This window comes from Brachionichthys hirsutus, chromosome 7 (genome assembly GCF_040956055.1).
Source record: "Brachionichthys hirsutus isolate HB-005 chromosome 7, CSIRO-AGI_Bhir_v1, whole genome shotgun sequence".
Lineage (NCBI taxonomy): Eukaryota > Metazoa > Chordata > Actinopteri > Lophiiformes > Brachionichthyidae > Brachionichthys > Brachionichthys hirsutus.
The window spans coordinates 12869024-12893743 of NC_090903.1; the positions used below are offsets into that span (position 1 = coordinate 12869024).

The following is a 24720-nucleotide window of genomic DNA, read 5'->3' on the forward strand; positions in this document are numbered from 1 at the left end:
CACACATACACACACACTAAAGCAAACTGCATCAAACAGATCTAGTCACCTCAAGTTAAATGTGACACAAACACTGAGAGGATTTTACGTCCGCTGCTTCTCCAAAGATGGAACTTCATAACTATTTCAGCGCCGCAGTCACTGCATCCATATAAATTCCTCAGAGGGAATGGCTTGAAATATACATAAGCTAGCCTTTGATAATTCGTACCAATGTTATGCTGAGCTCAAACAAGCTGTAAAACAAACCCCAGTACGGGTCTTAGAGTAAATAGGATAATATTCTGTTTCTTAGAGAGGTGCCATGGTAACGTAATAACCTGCAAACATTCAGGGGCTTGACGCACAGCGTTTTATGTAAAGCCGACTCCCGGCGAAGTTGAATTTATCCTTCGAGAACATGATCCGGGCTTTGTTTCAGGAAGGCTTGGAATCCTGGTGTTAAACCTTCAAACACAGTCTGGCTCAAGCCTCTTCAGAAATGCTGTTTGTGACATCGACCGTGTAAAACGGGGAGAGAGGAGGAGTTGATTATCAGTGCGGAACCTTTCAACAGGCGATCATGGTGTTTTGACACTTCCTCAGGGACGCCACAATGAAGTGTGACTGCATGATAACACACACACACACTCATATCGTCTGCCTGTCTGATGCATTATTTAGATTACTGCAAACCCGGTGAGCTGAGGATCGTTGTTTTTCGTCAATGTTTTGTGGTAACTTCATGCTGGCGGAATTTTCAGTTTCCCCGTTCTGATGATTCGAGACTTTAATTCTTCGTTGAAGGGTTTAAGATAAAGAAGTCCTCATTCATATCTTTAAATCGTGATTTTGGTTGTTGTTGTTGTTGCTGCTCATTTGGTTTGTCTATTTTTTCCAACATGACCTCACTTAGTCGCCCTTAGAATGCCTCGTTCCCGTTAAGCTTCCCAAGGTGCTCCCATGCCTTTCAATGCCTTCGGCCTACATGACATGCATGCTTAAGATGTCAATCGGTGAACACAAGAGCACGAAGTTCCTGTAAGAAGCCCGCTGGAGTTCTGTTGCAGGATTTCATGTGGACCTGGAGTCTTTCTGCTTTCGTTTCTTCATCATAACAACACATTCATGATTCATCTTTTTCCGTGCAGTCGATAGCGCTGGCCACAGGAGCCGCGTGTATCACAAAGCTGCACGGGGAGCCGGGATGAGACAGCGAATATCTGATGCAGGGTTTGGACACATTTTTTATTTTAAATGCTTAAACTTTGCATAAAATTAACATACAAATATCGAAAACGTGAAGCATTATGTAAATGTACATTTGCATGCACTATTTATTCTCTCACGCTCTCCTCCTCACTCAAACTTGAATAGATGCTTCTGCGATGATGCGAAGAGCAAACATTTAATTTCTAATAAGCATTTGTTCCATTTTCAGCCAGACTTGGCATCAAAAAGTAGAATTCACAAGCCTATGGGCTTAATTGGTTCTGAGCAGAATCTCGCCTTCATCACCGTGTTCAGAGATGCATATCTCAATAAAGAGACGTGACCAGGACCCTTGAAGGGTTCTGAACCTGCAAATCTCCTGATTTGTTTATTGAAGTAGAGGAAGATGCCTATCAGCTTGATTGGGCTTGTCTGGAGCCATGTCAGCGATATTTTGCGGCTGTGACTCAGTCGTTGAGCGTTTATTACAGTCAAATGTTCATCATTCACTTGATAAATTAAACGCTCACGTTGAACTCAAATGGCTCATTGCCTTTTGTCATTCACAGAGGTGTGTCACACGCCGTTGGTATCCAGTCTACCGCCGTCATCTTTCAGAAGCTCCTCGCAGTTGTCTGGAAGCCACGGCCCGGGCTTCGCTAAGCTGAACCGGAGAGAAGGTGAGCCTCTTATCATTATTCGACTATTTAGGAACATTTCTAGGTTGTCAAGTTATCAAGAACTTAGTCGATCGGATGGGAGAGAAAAGACAAATGTCATGACATTGAAGAGCCACCAATTCTTCACGAGCTTCCAACCAGGAGCAGGTTGTTGCTGACGCAGCCTTTTATTTGTTGCCCGTGATTTACCCAGTTGTACAGGTTAATAGGATATCCTTCAGCCAATGATATGATGCAAAACAACACCTCAATTCAATTGTATTTATTTAGCGCCAGATCACAACAGAAAGGATTTAAAGGATTAGCAGCAAAAGACCTGCAGGGAAAAGGAAGAACCCAACTCGACCCACAAGAGCAAGCACTTTGGCAACGGAGGCAAGGGAAAACGTCCCTTTAACAGGCAGAAACCTTGGACAGAACCTCAGGCTCATAGTGGACGGCCATCTGTCTGGACCGGCTGGGTTGAGAAGGACAGAGAGAGAGAGAGAACTGCCTTTATCTTTGACTAAACAGAGGATGGGGATGAAGCACACGCTGCAGGGTGCAGGAAGCACGGCCCGTGGGTCGATGTTTCCGGCGTGCGTTTGAAGGTAAAAGCTGCTGGCGAACATGCACTTCACAGTCAAGCAAACCGGTTTGTCTGATACACGCTAAGGAGTATCAGATTCCTTGAAAGGACCAGCAAAAATCTGAACGGCAAAAACGCAAATTGCTTCTACATAAAGGAGAGAAACGGCATGGTGGAAAACAAAGTAGAAGTAGGAGCAAAGAATCTGACATGCAAATGTTAAAAAGAAAGAAACTGGTAAATGACAACAGGCATTTAATCTCCTGCAAACTTGTTTTTTTTTCCCCAGAAGAAAAGTATTGATTGATGCCTTTATGTGCATGAGGTCTCTTAAAAGATTTGCACACAATGTGCTATACCTATATAACGTGTGCGTGCACATGGTTTTTGAGTGAATTATACTCATCAATGAAAGCTATTTGTCTTTGAAAGCACCAATATATACCTCAGATGTGAAAATAACTGCGTCGTGCAGAACCAGGATCGCAACCTGTTCTCTTTGGAAGTTATCAGATCAATGAAAAAGCCTCTCCTGCAGCTTCCTCCCCCGCTGTCTTTCTCTGAGGAGCTGCTTCATTGGGAGTTCGTTTACTGGCGAAATGAGCAGAGATTCTTGGAGGCAACACGGATTTGATTAAGATTAGAGAAAAAATATAGATCTTTGTTTCCCCCCCCCCCGAAGCAGTCGGCTTGCACAATAATCAGGGGCACTAGACTGTGAAGCTAAGAAAATAATGCAGATTTGACTCCTCGGATTTTTGTCTTTAAAGTGATCCACACTGAGAAAGGCATCGCAGCCTGTTGTAACTTTGCTTCGTCTAAGACTTTCACCCCAATGGAAGTGGAATCATGGCAACTTTGAAATGTCACACCCAGATGTGCCAGATGTGATTGGAATTTCATAATTTGAAACTTAATTCTGGTATAAAATGGCTCTTCTTCCAGGAGCAGGAGGTTGGTCCCCTCGGAACTCAGACCGGCATCAGTGGCTGGAGGTCGACCTCGGAAGGCGGACACAAATTGCTGCCGTCGCCACACAGGGCCGCTACGGCAGCTCTGATTGGCTGATGGCTTATTTGCTGATGTTCAGCGACACGGGACACAACTGGAGACAGTATCGTCAAGAAGACAATATAGGGGTGAGTGCATTGCGTCAAAGCTACGGTTAAACATCATTTAGTAAAGGGTACTGATTTGTTGCTGCAATGTCAAAACACGGCAAATAACGTAAAGTGATTTTTACATTGTAGATACTGTATGTTGCAGAAAATGTGCAAATGCAGTACAAAAACAGAAATAGTGGAGAAAAGAGAAGAGACTAGGTTCCGGGGCGACAGTGGCGCAGTGGTTGAGAGGGTCGGCCTACGACCGGGAGGTTGGCGGTTCAATCCCCGGCTCAGGCGCATGTGCGCACTGTCGTCGTGTCCTTAGGCAAGACACTCCACCCGCATTGCCCAGGTGCATGCGCACGCTGCGACCAGCAGCGGTTCAAACTGCTGTAAACCAAATCGCCCTCCAAGGGACAGATTAGTATTGTGTTGTATACAAATGCGCCTGCCGTTTCTTCTAAACTTCTTAATGCCCTTCTCAACATTCAAGGTTTGACAATGTAAAACCGTTTTTTGTTCAATATTGTGTATTTTTGTTCCGCTCAAACCAGTTATTTTAAATAAAATAAATTTGAAAGAAATATTCACCCAATTTATTTAAATTTACCAACTCCAAAGGATGTGGCCTCTCATTTACTCATAAATTTCCTATTAAAATGTTAATTTGTTTTGCCCAGGGGTTCACCGACTTACTGCTTTGACCAAATTGCACTTAGCAGGTAGGCAGGTTGGAAGAGACAGCTTCGATTTAAACTGGTTAAACTCTCACATTGAGGGTGAAACTATAGAAATGGAGCGAACAGGGAAGGACATTCCGTGCCTTTAAAGCCTGTTGATGTCACAGAAATCCTTTTATAGCTCCACGTATTAGTCAGCCCGGTTTATTACAGCTTTTCGGGGGAACTGTCAGCTGCTGAGCTGCTTCATCAGATACGATTCCTCCGGGACTGGAGCATTTCAGAGACTAAATCGTGCTCTTCTTCCCTCTTTCTTCATTAACATCCACTGTCGTGAAAAAGCAGATGGTTCTAAGAATCTATCCTCCCAATCAGGGAATATAGTGTTGATTGAGATAAGGAGACGCAGGTTTTCCGATGGGAACAATGGGAGAAGGTAGATTATGATAATTAGAGTCTTATTCAAATGCAAATATGTGTGCCAAACGGTGGAGGGATAAATTACCAGGCAGCGGAGGTTTCTCACAGATTTCATTGTGAGAATCTTGTGCTAACCTTCAGTTTCTAGCCACAGCATCAGGAGGAACTGTTCTCAACATTGCTGTCTTTATGAGGGGGTCAGAGGTCGGGTCAGAGGTCAGGATTAGCCCCAATAGGGATTCAGGTAGATGCCCCCCCCCCCCCCTTATTGAAGGACATCACTCACCAGGTCATCCAGCTGTCGCTTTGAAAATGGAACTCTGAAGTTAAATGGTGCATTAGTTTTACAGAAATTACCTGTAAAGACAAAAGACCAATAAAGTGAAAGTAAAAAAAAAAATCATCAAAAGGAAATTGATAAAAGGGCTTAGGATCAAATCCAACCAGAAGCTTAAAGGTTAATGGATCCAGAAAAGGAATGGTGGCATTGCAGAGGTTAATACATTTTACTCTCCATGGACCAAATGTTTACCAAAGCGTCACAAACAAATAAAACTACAACTATGTGCTTCCCAAATCTAATTTTCCACCTGATTGAGGAACTATTCACCAGGAACGTGGCCCCTTCTCCACAAAATTCCCCTCATTAATGGGAAAATTGAATGCATTACTTCTCCCAAAAAGCCTCCAGCGAGTCGCACTTTCACTTCGACGAGGAGGCCAAAGAACCGGCTGACCCGTTTAGTAGTAAACATGACTCCGGTTAAGATCCAGAAAAGCATTCCAGTTATCTTAGTGGTGAAAAGCAGATGGCTGGAACGCTATAAAACCAGTTGCTGTGTGTCTTTCCAGGCTTTTCCAGGCAACAGTAACGCCGACGGCGTGCTCCAGCACAAGCTCCAGCATCCGGTGATCGCTCGCCATGTCCGCCTGATCCCCCTGGACTGGAATCGGAACGGGCAGATTGGACTGCGACTGGAGACCTACGGATGTCCTCACAGTCAGTTTGGGTGTTTGTTTGTTTTTAATCCTCCACTTACACTTCCGTACTTCCAACAGCAACTTTTAACGATTTAAAGCCCGACCCGTCACAAAACTATAATTTATGGAAAATAAGGTCTTTAATGGACAAATTCGTCCCCAAATTGTTTTTTTTAACATACATTGCTCTAATTTATTTAGCTTTTGCTAAATCCAGATTATTTTTTTTCATGGAAAATACAGATGCGTGTGTTGGCTTGTATCCATCATCTTTTGGGTTTTTTGGAGGGGTATGAAACATCTGAAGTAAAAGTCTCAAAATCCTTAAAGGCCATGAGTATCAAATATGATAAGTTTGGCTATAAATCTGGGATAAGAAAGTTGAGAAAAAACATCCTCCAGATCAATCTTTTTAGACATATTTCTATACTGCACCACGGCTTTTGGTTGTACAATGGCTGTCCATTGTTAATTTAATGAGAAATGTCTACATGGCACCGCTCACTCTATTAATCTTCTATTTATTGTCATAGAGACCTCGTTTCACCCGAGCTCAAAGACCTGCGCAGAATTTGTGACGAACCAGTTCTTCATTACCTCATTACTTTCAGAGCCAGGAGAGCTGATTTCGTCAAGACATTAATGAAGGGGCCTCTTCCTCAGCTCGCAGTGTGGCAGAGGAACCTTCATTATGTTAAATGAATGCTGGCGGAAGTACTTTGTAAGAAGTCGAGCCAGCGTGAGAAGTTAATCAGTTTTTCTTTGCCCCCCCAAAATGCATCTTCCCAGATGTCCTGGGAGCCGAGACACAGTTCTGAATGAGTGGAGGAAAATCTGGTCCCAAATACCAAGACAAAGGAAATGAAAAATGAGGATGAGGAAATTGCATTTTTTGGGTTTTTTCTTTTTTTTAAATGATGTGGTAGCAACAAAAGAGAGGACTAAAACACGATCCTTGTTACGACAACAGGGTTTTTGAAAGTAAAGTACCTGTACTGGTAATGCAAGAATCAAATCCACAGTTTCAATTGTTCAAATATCGTCCAGTTGGATTGGACTTTCATTGGAATCCCATCATCCAAAAGGTGGAAGGGGAGGAGAGAAAATATTTTTGAAGGATTTGAAATGTTTGCTGAAGCACAGACAGCAGCGAAGGCTCGGCCAGAGACAGCGTGCTGCATCCGAGGCCTCGCAGCTGACATTTCTAATTGGATGCTTTGATAGCAACCCTGCAACCCTGCAGGCCTGTCGTTGTGTTGCACGGCAACACAACGACGGGCGATGTTACTGCATCATTTTCTTTAGAGAACTTTGAAGCATCTTTGTCACATCCTGTGTGTCCTTTCTATATTTCTTTATTTCTCATCTTAAAACCTTTTCTTTTTAAGAACACAATCTGGTATATTTCGAATGGTACGGTAGATTTCATAGAGGCTGTCAATCCGGGGTTCTCATACACTCATGGCATTGAGGGATTATTACGACCATGTGTGAAGTTGCTTAAACAGATCGTTCCATATATTTGTGTATTTCTCAGAACATCTGTGTATAATCCTCTTTAATGCTCAAACCCCCCCTGTGTCGTTTTTCTTCTGCCATGTGACTAACTGCTGAGTTAGTGACAATCGGAGATCTGTTATATGCTGACTAGACTGAAGAAGGGAACGCTTCGTATTGTTTCGAAGAGCTATCTGCCCAAGGTTGGAGTCTTCATGTCTGGGTGATTTGCGCACGTACACATCTTGTCTGCAGCCTGAGTGGAGACAAAGCACTCCATTGTGTATTCCTGATCTTCAGTAGCCTATGTTTGTCAAATCATTCTTCGCCTGGTGCTTATCAATAACACACCAATCAGTAGGAGTTAGGACAGAGCCACTCTGTTCTTCTTGACCTTACTCACGCTTATAAAAACTGTGAGTCGACCAAGAAAGGGGGGGGTGTCTTGGTGAAGCCGAACGAAGCTAACTACTTGCGTCTCTCCATCCCTCCCAGCTGACAGCTGTCTTAATAAATCTAATAATCTACAGTTTTGCCTCGTTTCGTCTCTTCGGTGCAAGGCCTCTCTGGGTTTATTCATTTTAGACCCAACATTAATTGGTGCCGAAACCCGGGACCCACATCTGGACGGACGACCGCCGCTGGACTGAGGACACCGCGTCTCCCCATTGAAGGGGACGGGCCTCCCCCTTCCGGCGCCGGCTGCCCGCCCGGACAACGGGTCCCAAGAACCAGGCTTGCATCGGGTGACTACAGGTATTGCTGGTATTTAATACGTAACATTTTTTCCAACTTACTTAAAAACAGGGAAGTGAAATTAAAGCGGGAAGTGTTGTGAGACTGTGCACAAACAGGAAGGGCAGAGGCCCATATGTAAGTCCATGGCTACTAAATAAATAATCCAGACGTTTAAGGAATTACAAGGTCTTATTAGGAGTAATTCAATATAATTAATACTTTTAAGTATAAATTAACGGGATCAAACGTCTGGGTACGAGTAAATTAACGGGATCGGTAAATAAATATTGTATTTGCTGGGATTATGTCCACACACTTCCAGTGGATCAGTGAATAAATATTATATTTACTATGATTATGTCCACACACTTCCAATGACGTTTAAGGAATTACAAGGCTACTAAATAAATAATCCAGACGTTTAAGGAATTACCAGGTCTTATTAGGAGTAATTCAATATAATTAATACTTTCAAGTATAAATTAACGGGATCAAACGTCTGGGTACGAGTAAATTAACGGGCCTTATTAGGAGTAATTCAATATAATTAATACTTTTAAGTATAAATTAACGGAGTAATTCAATATAATTAATACTTTTAAGTATAAATTAACGGGATCAAACGTCGGGGAAAAATCAACTAAGGGACCGGTCTTTAAAAAATCAAACTGTATTTGCAAAAACGTGCTTTTATTGTTTGAGCATGAATGGAGGTGCACCAGAATGAACGTATGAGGATATTTGTGTTGGACTCGCTTAGGAGTTAAACAGCTGTGTTGTGTTGTGTGGGGGTGAGTTGGAGCTGATAAGGGCGCGGCCCTGGGAGATCATATGCTCGCTTGGGACGTGGTCCTTGAATAGTGTTTGTGTGGTGGTGATTTGGAGTTGAGCGATGAGGAAACTGGTGTGAGACTGAGAAGAGGAAATGAACAAGCTGCAGACCAAGGAGAATCTTTGGGGCTTGGTTCCGATTTTCTCTCTTTTACAGTGTCACAAACCTGACATTAATTGGCGTTGTCGGCAGGATCCAATACACCCGTCTGCGGTGGGCTGGCTTGGAAGAATTGATTAGAGGGTGCACACTCTAATTCACTAAGACCCTTTTCCGGGGCCAATCCTTCGCATGCCAGTCCCTGGGGGATCGGGTTGACGGGATTCGAGCCAGAGAGCAGACCTGCCTGAAGGTGAGACACCCGGAGAAGGCGGGTAGGGACGGCGGTCCTATCGCGCGGAACGCTGTGTTTCTCCGTTCCTAACCAGGCGGATAGGGATCAACATCAGTCCTGTCGGCGTGCGCAGAAACGTTTCCCAACCGGTACTATTGTGCAGCACTATAATATATATATATATATATAGATATATAAGAAAGACATAAAGTATACAGATCTGTGTGTTGTTGTTGTTAAAGTCTAGACTTAAAACCCTGTATGTACGTGTCTGTGAATAAATGTTTCATGTGGATGAACGGAATGAGTCAAAGTTGTAACAGTAAAACAGCCTGAGTCCTCATGGGATCACTGCACGGCTGGACGGTCTGGAACCTCACGGTGTCAACGCAAGACCGTCACTGGGGAAGACTTTGTGAACTCATTCATGAAGGTTAGTGGTGACCAGACTGGAGGGTCTAAAACGATATGCAACTCTGTGTTAGGACGCCGAGCGAGAAGCCGGAGCAAACAAAGGTTTGCTCTAGAAGATTGCATCTCGGGAGTTGCACTTCGCCCCATTAGGGGGATTCTCGCTGAGTTACGTCACGTGTGGAATTCTATATAGCAGGAAAGGTATTTAAGATAGAATAAGTAAACGCTGAAGAATAAATAACCTTTCTACTAAACCAAAATTAGAAAAGAGGAATTTACCCATCTGCACCTCCACTCGGGAGGGGCATGAATAAAAAAGTAGCGCCCCACCGTTGTTGTCCGCCCACGTAACCAAAGTCAAACCCAGACTAAATGCAAGAGAGAGAGGTGTTTAGACAAAGAGCCAACTACAGTAAAATATGACAAACAAAGCCAAAATCTGATGAAGTTATTGATGACTTCAGAGCAGGACTAGACAGTGCCCTTTATGATGTTAATAATGAATGAGCTCCGTCTCAAAAACAAAACCTTTAACCCAGAAATCAGCCACTGGCTGATGAAGCATTCTGTCACCTTGCTAAACTTAACTCTGTCTGAATTTATTACACGGGCAAAACATGAAGAGAGAGTAGCGTGAAACAAATAACGAGGAGTCTAATGATATGTTTTTGATGGTAAAGAGGAAGTGTTTTAGCGAGACAGAGAGGTCGGGGTGCCAGAGGAGGGGGTGGAAGGAAAGTGTGAGATAGGACACTGGGCGCATTACTGCAGGGCGCCAAGTAAAGGAAAACACACGATTCAGCATGTCTAGGTAGGAAAGAACAAGTAGATAATCATGGAGTGAAGGACAGATAGGAAAAATAAATCTAATTTTTTTAAAAAAAAAAGGTACATACACTACCAGGTCATTGATAGCAATGACATCGACTAGGACATTCACGTCTGCCTAAATCTGTCTACATATGGGCAGCAATATTGCCGTGGGCGTTGCCACGCCTCAAGAGGAGGGATAGTGGCACAGATGTCTTTGTGCCTTTAATCATTATAATAAAACAAAAAAAAAAAATAAAAAAAAAATTGTATTCTGTTGGAAGCCATTACTCCTGTGAGTGTTATGAGTGCTATTCTTCTACTATTTGCTTCCTTCGCTTTAACATGTCTCAGGTCTATGTTACAAAAGATGATAGCATGCTAAGCTCAGAGGTTCAAGTTGATTGATGTAATATGATATAATACAATATGCAGGAACTAATTGTTTTCCTTTGCTCCACAAACTGCTCCACTGTGCTGGAGTTTGGCCCCCGCGGGTCACTCTGTTCCAGCCGCTGAGGGTTGGGTGCCTCCTCCCACCGTCCACGACCAGAAGACATCAATCACCATCACCATCAGACCAGAGGTCACCGTCCACCTCAGGGTGCACTCCACTGAGGGTCCAACGCCCCCCACCAGGCCACACTGCTTACTCGAGCATGATATGTGGGGCTAACAACAGACTGACCGATTGAATGCACCACGTCAAACATGCTAAGAAGAAGAAAGAAGAAGAAAGAAGAAGAAAAAGACTTTCCTCCAAAGAGCATGCAACGCTCGATGTCTCAAGGCAGCGTGCCTCCCGTGAGAGGACGTCCCGTGGGAGACATCGTCACGAATGAGAAAGAGAACATGCTCTCATCCTGTGGAGGAACGATGACCAGGCGGATGCTTCAATTGTGAACAGAGGGGACGCTGGATGAGGGAGTGACCGGAACCACTGAGGGACAGAGGCCAGATAAGGGGTGATCAACAGCGGTGTCGTGGATGAGGGGGCGGGGGTCCCTCCTTCTCTGTGGCTGGCTCGGATTGACTGACTGACGGATCGCCCTCCGGTTCACGTGAGATGCAAACACAAACACACACACAGCTCAACTGATGTTTAAACTTAATGATGATGAGCTCAAACAGCAGCAATACACGTTAAAACACAAAGCTTATGAACAGCATCCTGTTGTTCTGTTATTGATGAATGGGATTCAGGTTCTATGTGTTCCGTATTTCCACGACCTTATGGCGCACCTGCTGATTCGCCGCAGTCTCATTAACAGCTGATTTTTCGGTATTTCAAACATACAAAGGGCGCGCGGCTCAAAAGGCGCCGGCATGATAGGTGCGCAAAATAAAGCAGGAGCAAAACTGAGCTTGGTACTCACATCTTTCAACGTCATCAATCAAACAAGCATACTAGTGCGCGTTTTAAGAAATAGAGCCGGAGCAAAACAGAGTCATTAATCAAACCCATCAAAGTCCTCATCCTCTGTTTCTGTAGTGAACAGCAGCGCTACATCTCCGTCAAACATGCCGGCCTCTTTCTTCACTGCCAGTCACTTTCCGTGCGGCGGTGTCGGCGCCTCGGAAATGGTGCGAACAACAATGCTAGCAGACAGTTAGCCGAAGCAGCTACAATCCAGTCAAACTGTGGCGCTGCGCTGCCTTCCACTCTGAGTGGAACTGTGGTCTCCTTCTGTCGTCCAGCGCTCCCACGCAGCCCGCAGTTTAACGTTGAACGGCTGGAGTTCTTTGGTTAATCCACCGGGGATGACGATGTTAAGATAGCTTGCTAGTTAGCCCGTTAGCGCGTTAGCTTGCTTCACTCCGGTCTAGACCGTATCGGTGAGATCGCCGCGCACGGAGTCGCAGATCTCAGGAGCTGAGTTGCTGCAAGTCGTCTTCTTGCTTCCTCCTCTTCCTCCATTGATTCATTAATGCTGGATTCTCTCCCCGCTGCTCTATTCCCGTGTTCTGCTGCGGGACCGGCAGCCACTTCTGTCAACACGCCATAATAGTTTACTGTGGTGGAGCGCGTCGCGTATCACTCCGCCAGGCGCCTGACTGAGTCCGCCTTACAACAACAAATAGGCCGCGCGGACCAATGGACGCGCTGCACATTTTGAAAAAAAATCTAAGACTTTTAGGTGCGTCCTATGGGTGTGAAAATACGGTAATTGATTCTGAGGCTGTGACACACAAGCCTCTATCTAGGCCTATTAAAGGGACACAGACTATTGAGGATACATGTTTTAGATTATCACAGGGTTTTTGATTTCTTCTTTATGTTCTGATAATTTTTGCTTGGTCAAGATTTCATGACACCTTCTTTGAAATTACTCTTCTTTTGTGATTCCAATGGCGTTGCCATTCCTTGCATGCGCCATGACGTACGTGTATAACTGATCACTGCACAACAATGAGGGGATTTTTTTTAATGGACTCGATGAAACAGCAGGTTTCATCAACTCATGATGTAGTGACATCACATTTATTGCATTCTACAGCTTATGTTCCTGAGCAGAGATGAAGCCTTTGAATCTACATTCCTTAAAGAGACTCTATTATGATCATTGATTGTTTTTAATTGTGTATGCCTGACTCCTCAGCAACCTGTAGTTGTCAAAACTTTCTTCACTGGCAAGAAATCTGGATTTGGGGGCCCGCGCTGGGCGCCCTTGAGGACGATTGGTCCGCCCCTGACGAGAATGGTGTCTCCCATTCTGAAGGATCTCAAAGCACCGTCTTTGTTTGATGTTTATTATTTCCTGTTTGTTCATCCTTTCTCAATTTCACAAGTGCATTAATTGGTTACTTTTACTTTTGCACAGAGAAGAGATTCAGTTGACTCATGGGTTGGACCATGTGTCAAAGGGGAGGAGATGTTGCTATTCTCAGTCTCATTGGTTCCAAAAAGAATATATATACACAAAAATATGATTTTGATGTGTGTTTAATTTTGATTGCATGACATAATGTTGGACGGACGCGTCCAATGACTTTTCCATTGACTTTTCAATTGACTTTTCCATTAACGTGCTCGTCTACCTCAGAGACGTTGTCAGCATCTGATGATGGACTTGGTGGAACGCTCACCTTGCTTTCGAATTTGGGTGAAGCACAAAGAAACAAAGTGCTTCAGCGATGGAGAAGATGATTTTCTCTGACAATGGTTCAATAATGATTCGTGTGTTGCTAACAAAATACTTTCAGAACCCAGTGACAGACTCAAGTTGGAAATGAAGACACACTGCAGTTACCAGACGCATTCTGGTGGCGCTGCAGAATGAAACAACCCCACACTCTGAAAGCCAGATGAACGAAATTATCCTGGATTAAATGTTTACCTTCTAACCCTAACCCACAGCATAATCTGTCGTCAACAAGTGAGGTGTTGGTTGGACGACCTCCAGACACTGGACTGGTTCCTATGGCCAAACACACTGTGATGATGCACTGACCCAATACTGCATAAATCTGACACAGGTACTGAGGGACCAAAGAGAGAGGATGTGTCTCCTTTCCAGCACCAGCAGCAGCAGCAGCAGCAGCAGATGCACCTGCCCGAACATCGGACCCAGAGACTTTGTGCGGGTAAAGAACACCCAACGCGTCCTGGGAACACCAACGGTGGCAGGATTCCTTCCGAGTTCAGCTGATGACCCACACGGCTGAAAAGGTCGCCGAAGGAGCAACTGGGATGCACGCCACCCACTGCAGGTGCTACCACAACTAACAACGGTGTCCGGTGCAACGTGTGAGTAACCCTCGCACTCAAAAGATCACACCTCCGATCCCGAGCGACACTGCGCAGATGCAGAACCTCGCTGGATGACAAGTAACATTGTTAGAAAACATTTTTAGCTGCTCCAGCAGTGCGTGCTAGTAACCACCTGCTGTAGGCCATAGATGAACGCCACCATAGTCTAATAGAAGAACCTGTCAGTCGACTCCTCAACACACACTCCTGACCGAAGAAGCTGTGCCAGAAGAAAAGAGTGATTGGTGAATAAAAACGCATCACTCCACCGACCCCTCAACACACACTCCTGATCAAAGAAAAGAGTGATTGGTGAATGAAAACGCATCACTCCACCGTGCACCAACCTCAGACTGTCGCTACCCCTCGGGGTCCCTTTGATTTGAGTTCCCTTGTGAAGCTGGTGATCTCAGCTTTTGTAGTGTGGCGGAACAAGCTAAAGCAGTCTCACCTACCGTACGGGGCAACCAGCCCTATATGCCACACCCTTCGCCTACATGAATGCCTTGAATGCTGTAAATGAAACCTTTTCTCCAGCCAAAGTTCTGACTCACAAACGCCTATCTGTACTTACAAAAGCCACAATCACAGGTTTTGGAGTAACATTGGACAAAACACACTTAGCTCATTGTAATGACATTGGGGATGACACGTATTGCTTTCCACTTTGTGTTCACTTGACAGGAACTGGTAACACTCCCATTGCATCAGTAGACAGTAAACATTGCAACTGCCAACTAACGTCACTGCCATATGTACACCTGTCGCAGTTTCAGATCATACTTACATTGTCACAGCCGTAGTACATCCCAACCTGCCTACACCTAGAAGGACCAAGCGCTTTGTTACCTTTGAAGAACATGATCCGATCTGGGGTAGCAATGTCCCCTACCAACACAGGTATTGGTCTCCAGGAGACCGAGTTACGCATGCTTTCTTCCCAAACATAGGGGTAGGAAAACTTGGCCTTCGACTTGGAACCATAGATTACAGATTCCAATGTTTCGTCAATGCTTCCATTATCATGAGTGAAGCTCAGAATAATGTTATTACCGCCCTACAAACAAGAATGGCTGTTGATTTGGCCTTAGCCCCACAAGAGGTGTTTATGCTATGATTGGTGAACACTGTTGCACATATATTCCCAACGAGAACCAAACTATTGTAGACGTAATGCACACCATGAAAAACGTAAGGGACACTATGTCACGGGAAGACAAAGTTGAAGGAGGCTGGTTAGACTGGTTGTTCTCAGGGTCATGGCATCAGGTTCTCCTTAAAATGTTAGGCCCTTTCATTGCCATAGTATGGATTTTTTATTCCTCTGTGTTTTCTGTTCATGTTGTGTAATCCCCATGTCCAAGAGGTTAATCTCACGAATGTTTGTTGCCCAGATGTATCAGTATAACCTCATCCAAGTGGATGGCTATGATGCTGTTGCGCCTGACGTACACGCAGACACTGATGTTTAACTGTCTCTGTCTTTTCCTTAAAACTTCAGATTTGGTCCATTGTCAGACCATGAGGTTCTTGCTACCAAGCGGTAGGGGAGTTGTGGAATTTTTCCTTATTGGAAGGTTTTCGCCACATCCTGATGATGGACAAACTGTTGTTGATTTGTTAATGAAGTGTTTACGGAAAGCCATTTGGTTGTATTCACGGATGTCTTCCAAATCCACAACAGGGGGGAAATGTGAAGTTGCTTAAACAGATCGTTCCATATATTTGTGTATTTCTCAGAACATCTGTGTATAATCCTCTTTAATGCTCAAACCCCCCCTGTGTCGTTTTTCTTCTGCCATGTGACTAACTGCTGAGTTAGTGACAATCGGAGATCTGTTATATGCTGACTAGACTGAAGAAGGGAACGCTTCGTATTGTTTCGAAGAGCTATCTGCCCAAGGTTGGAGTCTTCATGTCTGGGTGATTTGCGCACGTACACATCTTGTCTGCAGCCTGAGTGGAGACAAAGCACTCCATTGTGTATTCCTGATCTTCAGTAGCCTATGTTTGTCAAATCATTCTTCGCCTGGTGCTTATCAATAACACACCAATCAGTAGGAGTTAGGACAGAGCCACTCTGTTCTTCTTGACCTTACTCACGCTTATAAAAACTGTGAGTCGACCAAGAAAGGGGGGGGTGTCTTGGTGAAGCCGAACGAAGCTAACTACTTGCGTCTCTCCATCCCTCCCAGCTGACAGCTGTCTTAATAAATCTAATAATCTACAGTTTTGCCTCGTTTCGTCTCTTCGGTGCAAGGCCTCTCTGGGTTTATTCATTTTAGACCCAACACCATGTAAAATCTATTTTAGTGTAATTTGTCTTGCTTAATTTTCAGATTCTGATGTCGCCAGCTTCGACGGCGGCAGCAGCCTCCTCTTCCGGCTGGCTCCGGGGCCCGCGCCGATGTCCCGGGAGATGTTCTCTCTGAACTTTAAATCAGTGAGGAACTCTGGGACTCTGCTTCATGCAGCGGGAGCGAGCGAGCGTAGCCTCGCCCTGGAGTTAGAAAAAGGAACGCTTCTCCTGCGCCTCCGAAAAGGTACGACACCTTTAAAACATTTGCTCGCGCAATGCCGCCATTTACGAGTCCTGCTGCACCGGAGGTGAAATTTTAAAACACAAAACATATAAAACTCACAGAGTTTCAAGTGGAACTGTTGAAATCTGAATTGATTTGGGGTCATATTACAACTGCAGAGCCTCCATCGTGTGATAAACTGATAGATGTGGTCTTGATAATCTGATGCTGGCTGGACAGCGGCTACAACTCGCTCTGCATATTGGCCCTGCTGTCTCGATGAACGGTGGCCCGTGTGTTCAGTACAGCTCTATTGACTTGGCGCTTCATCCCGCTCGCTCTGCCGGAAGGTGTCCCAGTTGTGGCCATTCTCACGGCGGGTTGTAAATAAACACAGCTTAGCGGAGAGAGAGCTGGTTGTGTTTGATCTGAGCCCACAGCTGAGGTCAGATTCGACTCGCGACAACAAGGTGATTAGCCGCACGGCCCATGAGACGCACGCGGATGGGCATTTAGTCTATTGGGTCACGTTCGAGTTCTTCTTTGCACAATTCTTTCTGTAAATTGCTGCAGAGTTTATTGATCTACAGCCACACAAACGGAAAGGGGTGGATGAAGGTGTCGGACTCACTCTAGGAGCACGGAGGGCATCAGCAGAAAGTTTTACTTTGATCTTCTGCGCATCTTAAAGTGGAAAATTGTTGTTGTTTATTTCCCCAGGATTCATTAAATGTCTTCAGACACACAGGATTTATGAGCTTTCCTACAGGAGCTCTTGTTGTAAGCAGGTTCAGCGTCCGACATGACGCTTGTTTTGACTGATCGCGTGTCTTTCTCAGTCATTTAAGTCAAGCGGAATAAAATGAAAACGCAGAAACAATCACTGCAGCCTGTCATCTGGTACGACCCGTCAATTTTTGGTTCTAGCAGAATTAGATTTGGAGTCGTAGCGAGGAGCCGTAATGCAGAAGCAGACAGAAAATGATTGGGTGGGATTGCCTTGGGGAGCTGCCTGGAATGGAATAATGCAGAAAGCTGCCTTTTAGAAATAAAAAAAAATAGAAGCTTTGAAGGACTTTTGGCAGCTTCTCAGATCGTAACAACAGGAACGTCGGACAGTTCTCTTTAACAATCCTTTGGAAAAGGCCGCCTGAACCCCGAGGACATTCGGAAAATTTAGGATGACTGTGCACTATGAAACCTTTGACTTTTAAATTTGCAGGAATTAACCTGCAGCAGCTTCTCTCTATTTATTTATTTATCTATCTATCCATCTATCTATTACAAATCTAAAATTCCACGGATGGATGGATGATGGATGATTTCAGTGTTGGGTCTCAACATTTCCTGACTGGAAAATATTTCACGATCAATTTCTTGAAACTTGGTTCTCTTTCTAAAATGCATTTACCACTGCAGTGATCAATAATAATGACTATACAGGACTCGTATTTGATCAGCAGCGATTTGATTTATAGTCCTCCTGTCAGCCTCGTGATGGGTCTGTCCGACAGATCAATCGTGATTGATTAGTGAACATTGGCCTGGGCCCGTTTGTTATCTCTTCTCAAAGAACCCTTCAGTGAGAATGCCTTTTGCTCCGTCTTTATTTGCGTGTCACCGACTCACCGGGGATCAGATGCTGCACGGGGAGAACTATTTTCTACTATTCTCTATTCTGCACAGAAAACTGAACGATCAAAGTGGGATTCTCCTTCTGAAGCCGTCATGAAACAAACGAGGAACAAGACTAAAATAAAAAGACTCCAGCTGACAGATAGATGAAAGAAGCATCTGATATCAGTATCAGATTTAAAGAATCGACCATCTTCAACTCGTTCCTCTTCTTCCTCCTCCTCGTCCTCCAGGCAGGAGTTCTTCTCCCGACAGTCAGCACCTGGTATCGATGGGCAGCCTTTTAGACGACCAACACTGGCACCGCGTCGCCGTGGAGCGGCACGGCGCCGACCTCAACCTCACTGTGGACAAAAACACACTGTTGGTGCAAATCCCGACAAGGTTCATCCCCTGGGACCCCGACCAGGTGTGTTTGTGTCGCGTGGGACGAACACAGACAGAAAGTCGATATTGATTTCTCTTTTCTGTGTGCTTTGCTCCTGTCTCATGGGCAGGTGAGCGTCGGCTCTGAGGCGTCGGTCGGATCGCGCGGGAATTTTGTGGGCTGTGTGGAAAACCTTGTGCACAACGGAGTGAATCTGATACGCCTCGCCAAACGCAGAGATGGGCGCGTCACCGTGAAGGTAAATAACGAAGAGAATCGTTTTAGGGTGTCTTAATTATAAATGAATCTGAAACACAACCAGTCAATACAAACAAATATGTAGCAGTAGTCTAAAGTACATGAAGGCGTATTACTCAAGTATCTCCAGTCTATTACTCGAGTACATGTCCTTATTTTGAAGGTTCCTGTTAAAGCGTATTAAAACTTTATGACGTAAGGAATCTCCTCCCACTCATTGTAACCGAGACACATGCATGTGTGTGTGTGTGTGTGTGTGTGTGTGTGTGTGTGTGTGTTCACCACTGGCTCTCTACGGCATTCTCTTCTTACTGTACATTGCTTTATCCAACCCACAAAGAGCTTTTAGGCTCGATCAGTTTTCAGTGATGTGTCGTCCTCTGACACCCAATAGGGCAGCGAGGACGCAGCATTTCATGGCGGCGCCCTGGACCCCCCCCCGTCTCTTATTCAGTTTCTCATTCTCTCGTCGTCTCTCTCAGCCTCTCGTCGTCCTTTCTGGCTTTACGAAGCTGTTGTGTGTGTGTGTGTGTGTGGGGGGGGGGGGGGGGGGTTGTTGCCCTCGTTCTCATTCCTGGTCATTATCGTTATGGTAATAAACTCGGACTCTCTAAGACTTGCTGATGAAGTCTCTGAGCATCAGGGCGCGTTGTAATGAATTCACATCCATCCCTCCTTTGCTGAATTAATTCTTCTGTCTTTGTGCCCCCCCCCCCCACCTCAGGGTAATGTGACCTTTTCTTGTGCTGAACCCACTTTTGTTGCCGTGACCTTCACAAGCCCCCAGAGCTTCATGTTGTTGCCCGTGGCGACACAATCGTCACCGGCGGGCGCATCGGTGGGGCTTCAGTTTCGGACGTGGAACAAGGCGGGGCTGCTGCTGACCTTTAATGGTCCGGGCGGGGTCTGGCTGTACCTGAGCAAAGCCAGGGTTCACCTGCAGATCCACAAGCTTGACAGGGCGCCACTGGAGATCAGTACCGGTCAGTCCAAACCCTAAACCGCTCTTGTTGTCTCTATTTATGGACACACCAAACAAGAATCGAGTACCTGCACGTGTGTCTCCTTAGGCTCGGCTCTGAATGACGGTCAGTGGCACTCCGTGAAGCTGACCTCTCGTCGAGGGCGTTTGACCGTCGCCGTGGACGGAGACGAAGCGTCCTCTGCTCATGCCCTACCCTCATTGTCTTTTACTAAAGGAAGTCGACTATATTTTGGCGGTGAGGGAGTGAACAGATGCAGAGAAAAGTGATTTCCTGTGTCGTTTGAAGCGTTGACTGGTGTTTCCTCCGCTGGGCAGGTTGTCCTGCTGAAGGGAACGCCCAGCAGTGCCTGAACCCCTTCGAGGCTTTCCAGGGATGCGTGCGTCTCCTGACCGTCAACGGCCAACCGGTGGACTTGATCGAGGTGAAGCAGAGGCTGATGGGAAACTACAGTCACCTGCAGATCGACATGTGTGGCATCATCGACAGGTCAGATTTAAGGAAATCCTTTGCTATGTAATACAGGTCTTTTTATTCTATTGATGCGGAATATATTTTTAGAAAGAGAGAAGGTACAATGTCAGCATTTCCTGGGTGGCCAGCGTCATATTCCTCGTGTCTATTGTCATTCCTGATCTGGACTCCAGCGTTGCCCTGAAATATATCCCTGTAGGCGTATATCATTCTGAAATACCTCAACGAATGAAGCTGCCGTGCTTTGCAATTCCATTTGCTAAATGTTTCTGTGCATCTGCTTGCAATTAACACGTGAATTTAAACGCAGCATATGGCTGGTTGGTGTATGCAAAGCCTGCATGTGCCTGGGAGTAAAACGCACATTTTGCATACTGAGCGATCTATTGGGAGTGTTGATTATAATTAATAAGGTAGACAGTTCGGTATCATTAATGAATTAGTAGTGAAACTATGACATCTGACGTGTCTCTTCTCTCGCTCTGTGTGGCGTGAAATGCCAAGTCGAGCTCCGCTGCACCGGTTTCGTGTGTGAATAACAGCATATTGCTCACGTTTACCAAAGCATCGCAGCCCACTGGTATATAATCCAGAGGCATTCTCCTGTTTTAACAATAAAAAAAAACAATTTGCCAACCCTTCTGCTCCCACCCAGAGGGAGCTTTCTTGAAATTAGCCGCCTGACTGGTCGTACGCTCTTTGAAATTACTGCGTAAAATATGTGTTTTGCACAACTTGCATCTTTTCTGCATGATCGAGTTTATAATAAAATCATCAAGTAACATGAAAGGAAAGAAATTCATGTTAAAAAGTGACATCAGTAGATGTGGCAGCTGAGTAAGTCTATTTTATATATTTTTTTGACTGGCTTAATCATTTAAAATGCATACTCTCTTCGTTTCGTTTCCCCTTCCAAATATATTTGCCCAGTAACCCCAATCATCCCAACCGTCATCCCCTTTTTTGCTCCGGTCTTCAATCCTTCTCTCAACCTTAATCCCCCTTCTTGGATTTCTCCCATCCTCCCTCTCTCAAAAATCCTTTTTCATCGTGCATATTCTGGAAGCCACATGCCGTGATAAGTCTCACAGGAAATTGAGGAAGAATTCATAATTTCAGAATCATTTTCCAATCAGAGAAATCGGTGCATTTTAGTTATCAACAGGAACGTTTTAGTACACTCCAAATGAAATATGTATCTTCAGTTAAAATCAATTTATTTTTAAGTTAGAAAATTTACTGTGTTAGGAGAAAAAATCATAACATTGTTTTATTAATACTTCAATAAGAGCTAAAACAGTTTTGAAGCCAGGATTTCACTGCCTTACAATTTAAAATGAAATCAATAAATAAAAAACTTTAACCTAATCCCCAATAGTAATTAGAGCTGTAAATATTTCTGGGGTTTATTTTTTTCCTCTAAATGTATTTTTGTATTTTTATTCAGAATTTATATTTTGTATCAGAAAAGTGAGATACCCACATAGAGTACAAGTACCTCCTGTACTGTGAATACCTGTACAACATGTGAAAGGTAAAGGGGCGTATTCACTCTTCAGGCGTCTTCATCATGCAGGTGTTCCGTGACCCCCTGTGAACACGGAGGCGGCTGCAGCCAATCATGGAGCACCTTCCACTGTAACTGCTCCAGCACCGGCTACAGCGGAGCCACCTGCCACAGCTGTAAGGACGCAGAGGCGTTGTTTCTAGCTTTTAAAAGGCCGAGCACACAGGGAGGACTGCGTGCGCACGTTTACGCCCATGTGCATGTGTTTCCGCTGCAGCGGGCTCCGCGAAAGGTTAATCTGATGTCTGACGCCGCTCTCATAATCGACGCTGTGTAGTTCAAAGGAAACCCGTGAACGCAGGGAAAAGAGAACATTTAGATGATGAGTAGAAACGAGGCAGGGAGGTAAAGAAAGTAGAAAGGCAAAAACACGAACCAGAAAAGCACGAGGAGCACAGACCTCCACCAAGCAGCTCAGTCCCACTATGTTGAGATTTACCCCAAAAATGATTGTCCTACATTTATTTGATCTATATTTTTAGATTCCTTGTCCATGGAAACATCATTTTGGCAGTTGGATTCACATTTATATCAAACTTTAGAAGTTTATAACAAATGCTCCAATGTGGAACAACCACAAGACGAGTTTGTTAAAGTGTGCAAAAAAAAAAGGAAAATAAAAATTTCAACTGTTGCAGTTTTGATGATGATGATGATGATGATGATGCAGTCTCTGTCCCTCCCTCCTCAGCTATATATGAGCAGTCCTGTGAGGCCTACAAACACAAAGGCAACACGTCCGGGTATTACTACGTTGATGTGGATGGCAGCGGACCAATCAGACGGCAGCTGATCTACTGCAACATGACAGGTAGCTCATCCAGCCTTTAAAACACGCCACGCAGGCCTCCACCTGTCCACCTGTCCACCTGTCCACCCGTCATCCCGATTTAAGCTTCACATAACAGTCTAAAATGTCTCTGTGGTGTTTATCGGCCCTCCCAGAGGATAAAACATGGACGGTGATCCAGCACAACAACACGGAGCTGACAACAGTCCGGCCGTCGCCGGGCAAGAATCAACACACAGCTCACTTTGAGTACGCGTCTGTGGAGGAGCAGCTGGAGGCCATTATTAACCAATCAGATCACTGTGAGCAGGAGCTGATCTACCACTGCTGGAAGTCCCACCTTCTGAACACAGCAGGTGAAGCTCATTGATGTTCTGATTCAAAGCTGCCGTCTCGAGACTCGAGTTGAATTGTTGGGCATGAAGGATTCAGTGTACTCTGAGGTTAACTAAGAATCAGTTGCGCATATTAGACATCATATCTGGACCTTCTAAAACAAGTTCTGGATGAGTGTGTTTTTGTGCAGCAGGCGGCCTCCCACTCAGCTGGTGGGTCGGTGGTCCTGGTGCAGGACGGGTGCAAAACTCCTGGGCCGGGGCTCCACCTGGCAGCCGTCAGTGTGCCTGCAGCCTACAGCGGAACTGTGTGGACCCCAAACGCCACTGCAACTGTGATGCTGACCAAAGCGAATGGTACCATGTCTTACTTTACAAGTGATTTAAAAAAAAAATCCAATCTGTCTCCACACTAGTTAAATTCAACTTTTACCTCTCTGTATCTTCTGGGATGTTTTTCCCCAAACCTTCCAGGGCTAATGACTCTGGCCTGCTGACCCATAAGGAGACCCTCCCTGTCAGATCTCTGGTGCTTGGTGGCATCCAGAGGCCTGGTTCTGAGAGTGCCTACAGGGTGGGGCATCTCCGTTGCCATGGAGACAGTAAGTCCAGATGGCACCTGGTGTGTACAATATGCAGACGAAGCTTTCACAACATCTGAGTGGGGACGACTGAAGTGCTTCATTTCAGATCCATCCCTTTCAAATTCTATAATAATTTTAAGCCAATAATTCACTGATTTCTTTTTCTTTTTTTTTAACAGAGAATATCTGGAACGCAGCGTTTTTTGACAAAGAGACTTCTTACCTCCACTTTCCCACATTCCACGGAGAACTGAGCGCCGACATCTCCTTCCTCTTTAAAACCACATCATCCTCCGGGGTATTCCTGGAAAACCTGGGCATCAAAGACTTCATTCGGCTCGAGCTCAGCTGTGAGTAAAAGCTTTTCGGGTCAGATGTCTAATCCGGACTTCTCTGAGATGTGAGCACAGTTTGAGCATGAAGGCTCATCCGGAATAAAAGTTTCAACTAAATCAAACTCAGTTTGAGACCCCCAAACCCTCAAACTGTTTTTCTTTCCAGCACTTTTGAAGCCATTTTTCACATTTCAGTTTGAATTTCTAACCCTGATGCTTTTATTCAGCCCCCACTGAGGTCCTCTTCTCCTTTGACGTGGGTAACGGTCCGTTGGAGGTTTGCGTGAAGGCCGCCGTCCCGATGAATGACAACAGGTGGCATCGCGTTCGAGCTGAGCGCAACGTTAAAGAGGCGTCGCTTCGCCTCGACGAGCTTCCAGCCGCAATGCAGGAGGCTCCGGCTGATGGCCACATCCACCTGCAGCTCAATAGCCAGTTATTCATAGGTGAGAGAGTCTGGTTTGGAACTGCAGTTAGCGCTTCTGAATTACTTCAGTTCAGTTTAGTTCATCTGGAAATGACTTGTGTTACATTTTCATACCAGGAGGTTGGGGCTTCTACATCTTTTTCTCCTTCTGCAAGAAGAAAAGCTTTCTTACTGCAGGTCATTGATCCATGTTGAAAATGACAGCTTGAAGCGAGATCAGTCGCCTGTAAAAAAAGAAGAAAATCCATGCTCCTGAGCCTGAACAGTGTTCTGTAAGGTTTTTGTCCTTTATAGAAGAGAACTTGATATCAATCCAGACTTGATAGACTGAGAGAAAATCCTCAGATTGATAGAAATATCTGCAGGATGATGGTGTGAAAAGTTGCATCTGTAGAAGCCAATTTTTTTTTTTTGCAGTAACCTTGGCCTTGGAATGGATAT

The 24720-nt window shown here is 45.0% G+C and overlaps 1 protein-coding gene across 1 annotated transcript in view; it reads left to right on the top strand.

The window, feature by feature from the left end:
• LOC137896117 (contactin-associated protein-like 5) overlaps positions 1-24720 on the top strand; it is a 34609-nt gene that overhangs the window by 3785 nt on the left and 6104 nt on the right. The window contains exons 2-17 of the mRNA XM_068741645.1: positions 1761-1871; positions 3385-3578; positions 5498-5645; positions 16342-16545; positions 18393-18568; positions 18657-18785; positions 19509-19767; positions 19855-20004; positions 20085-20256; positions 21818-21924; positions 22500-22619; positions 22754-22954; positions 23128-23290; positions 23408-23535; positions 23697-23867; positions 24080-24298. Coding sequence (XP_068597746.1) covers positions 1761-1871; positions 3385-3578; positions 5498-5645; positions 16342-16545; positions 18393-18568; positions 18657-18785; positions 19509-19767; positions 19855-20004; positions 20085-20256; positions 21818-21924; positions 22500-22619; positions 22754-22954; positions 23128-23290; positions 23408-23535; positions 23697-23867; positions 24080-24298 — 2652 coding nt within the window. The remainder of the gene's footprint in view (positions 1-1760; positions 1872-3384; positions 3579-5497; positions 5646-16341; positions 16546-18392; positions 18569-18656; positions 18786-19508; positions 19768-19854; positions 20005-20084; positions 20257-21817; positions 21925-22499; positions 22620-22753; positions 22955-23127; positions 23291-23407; positions 23536-23696; positions 23868-24079; positions 24299-24720) is intronic.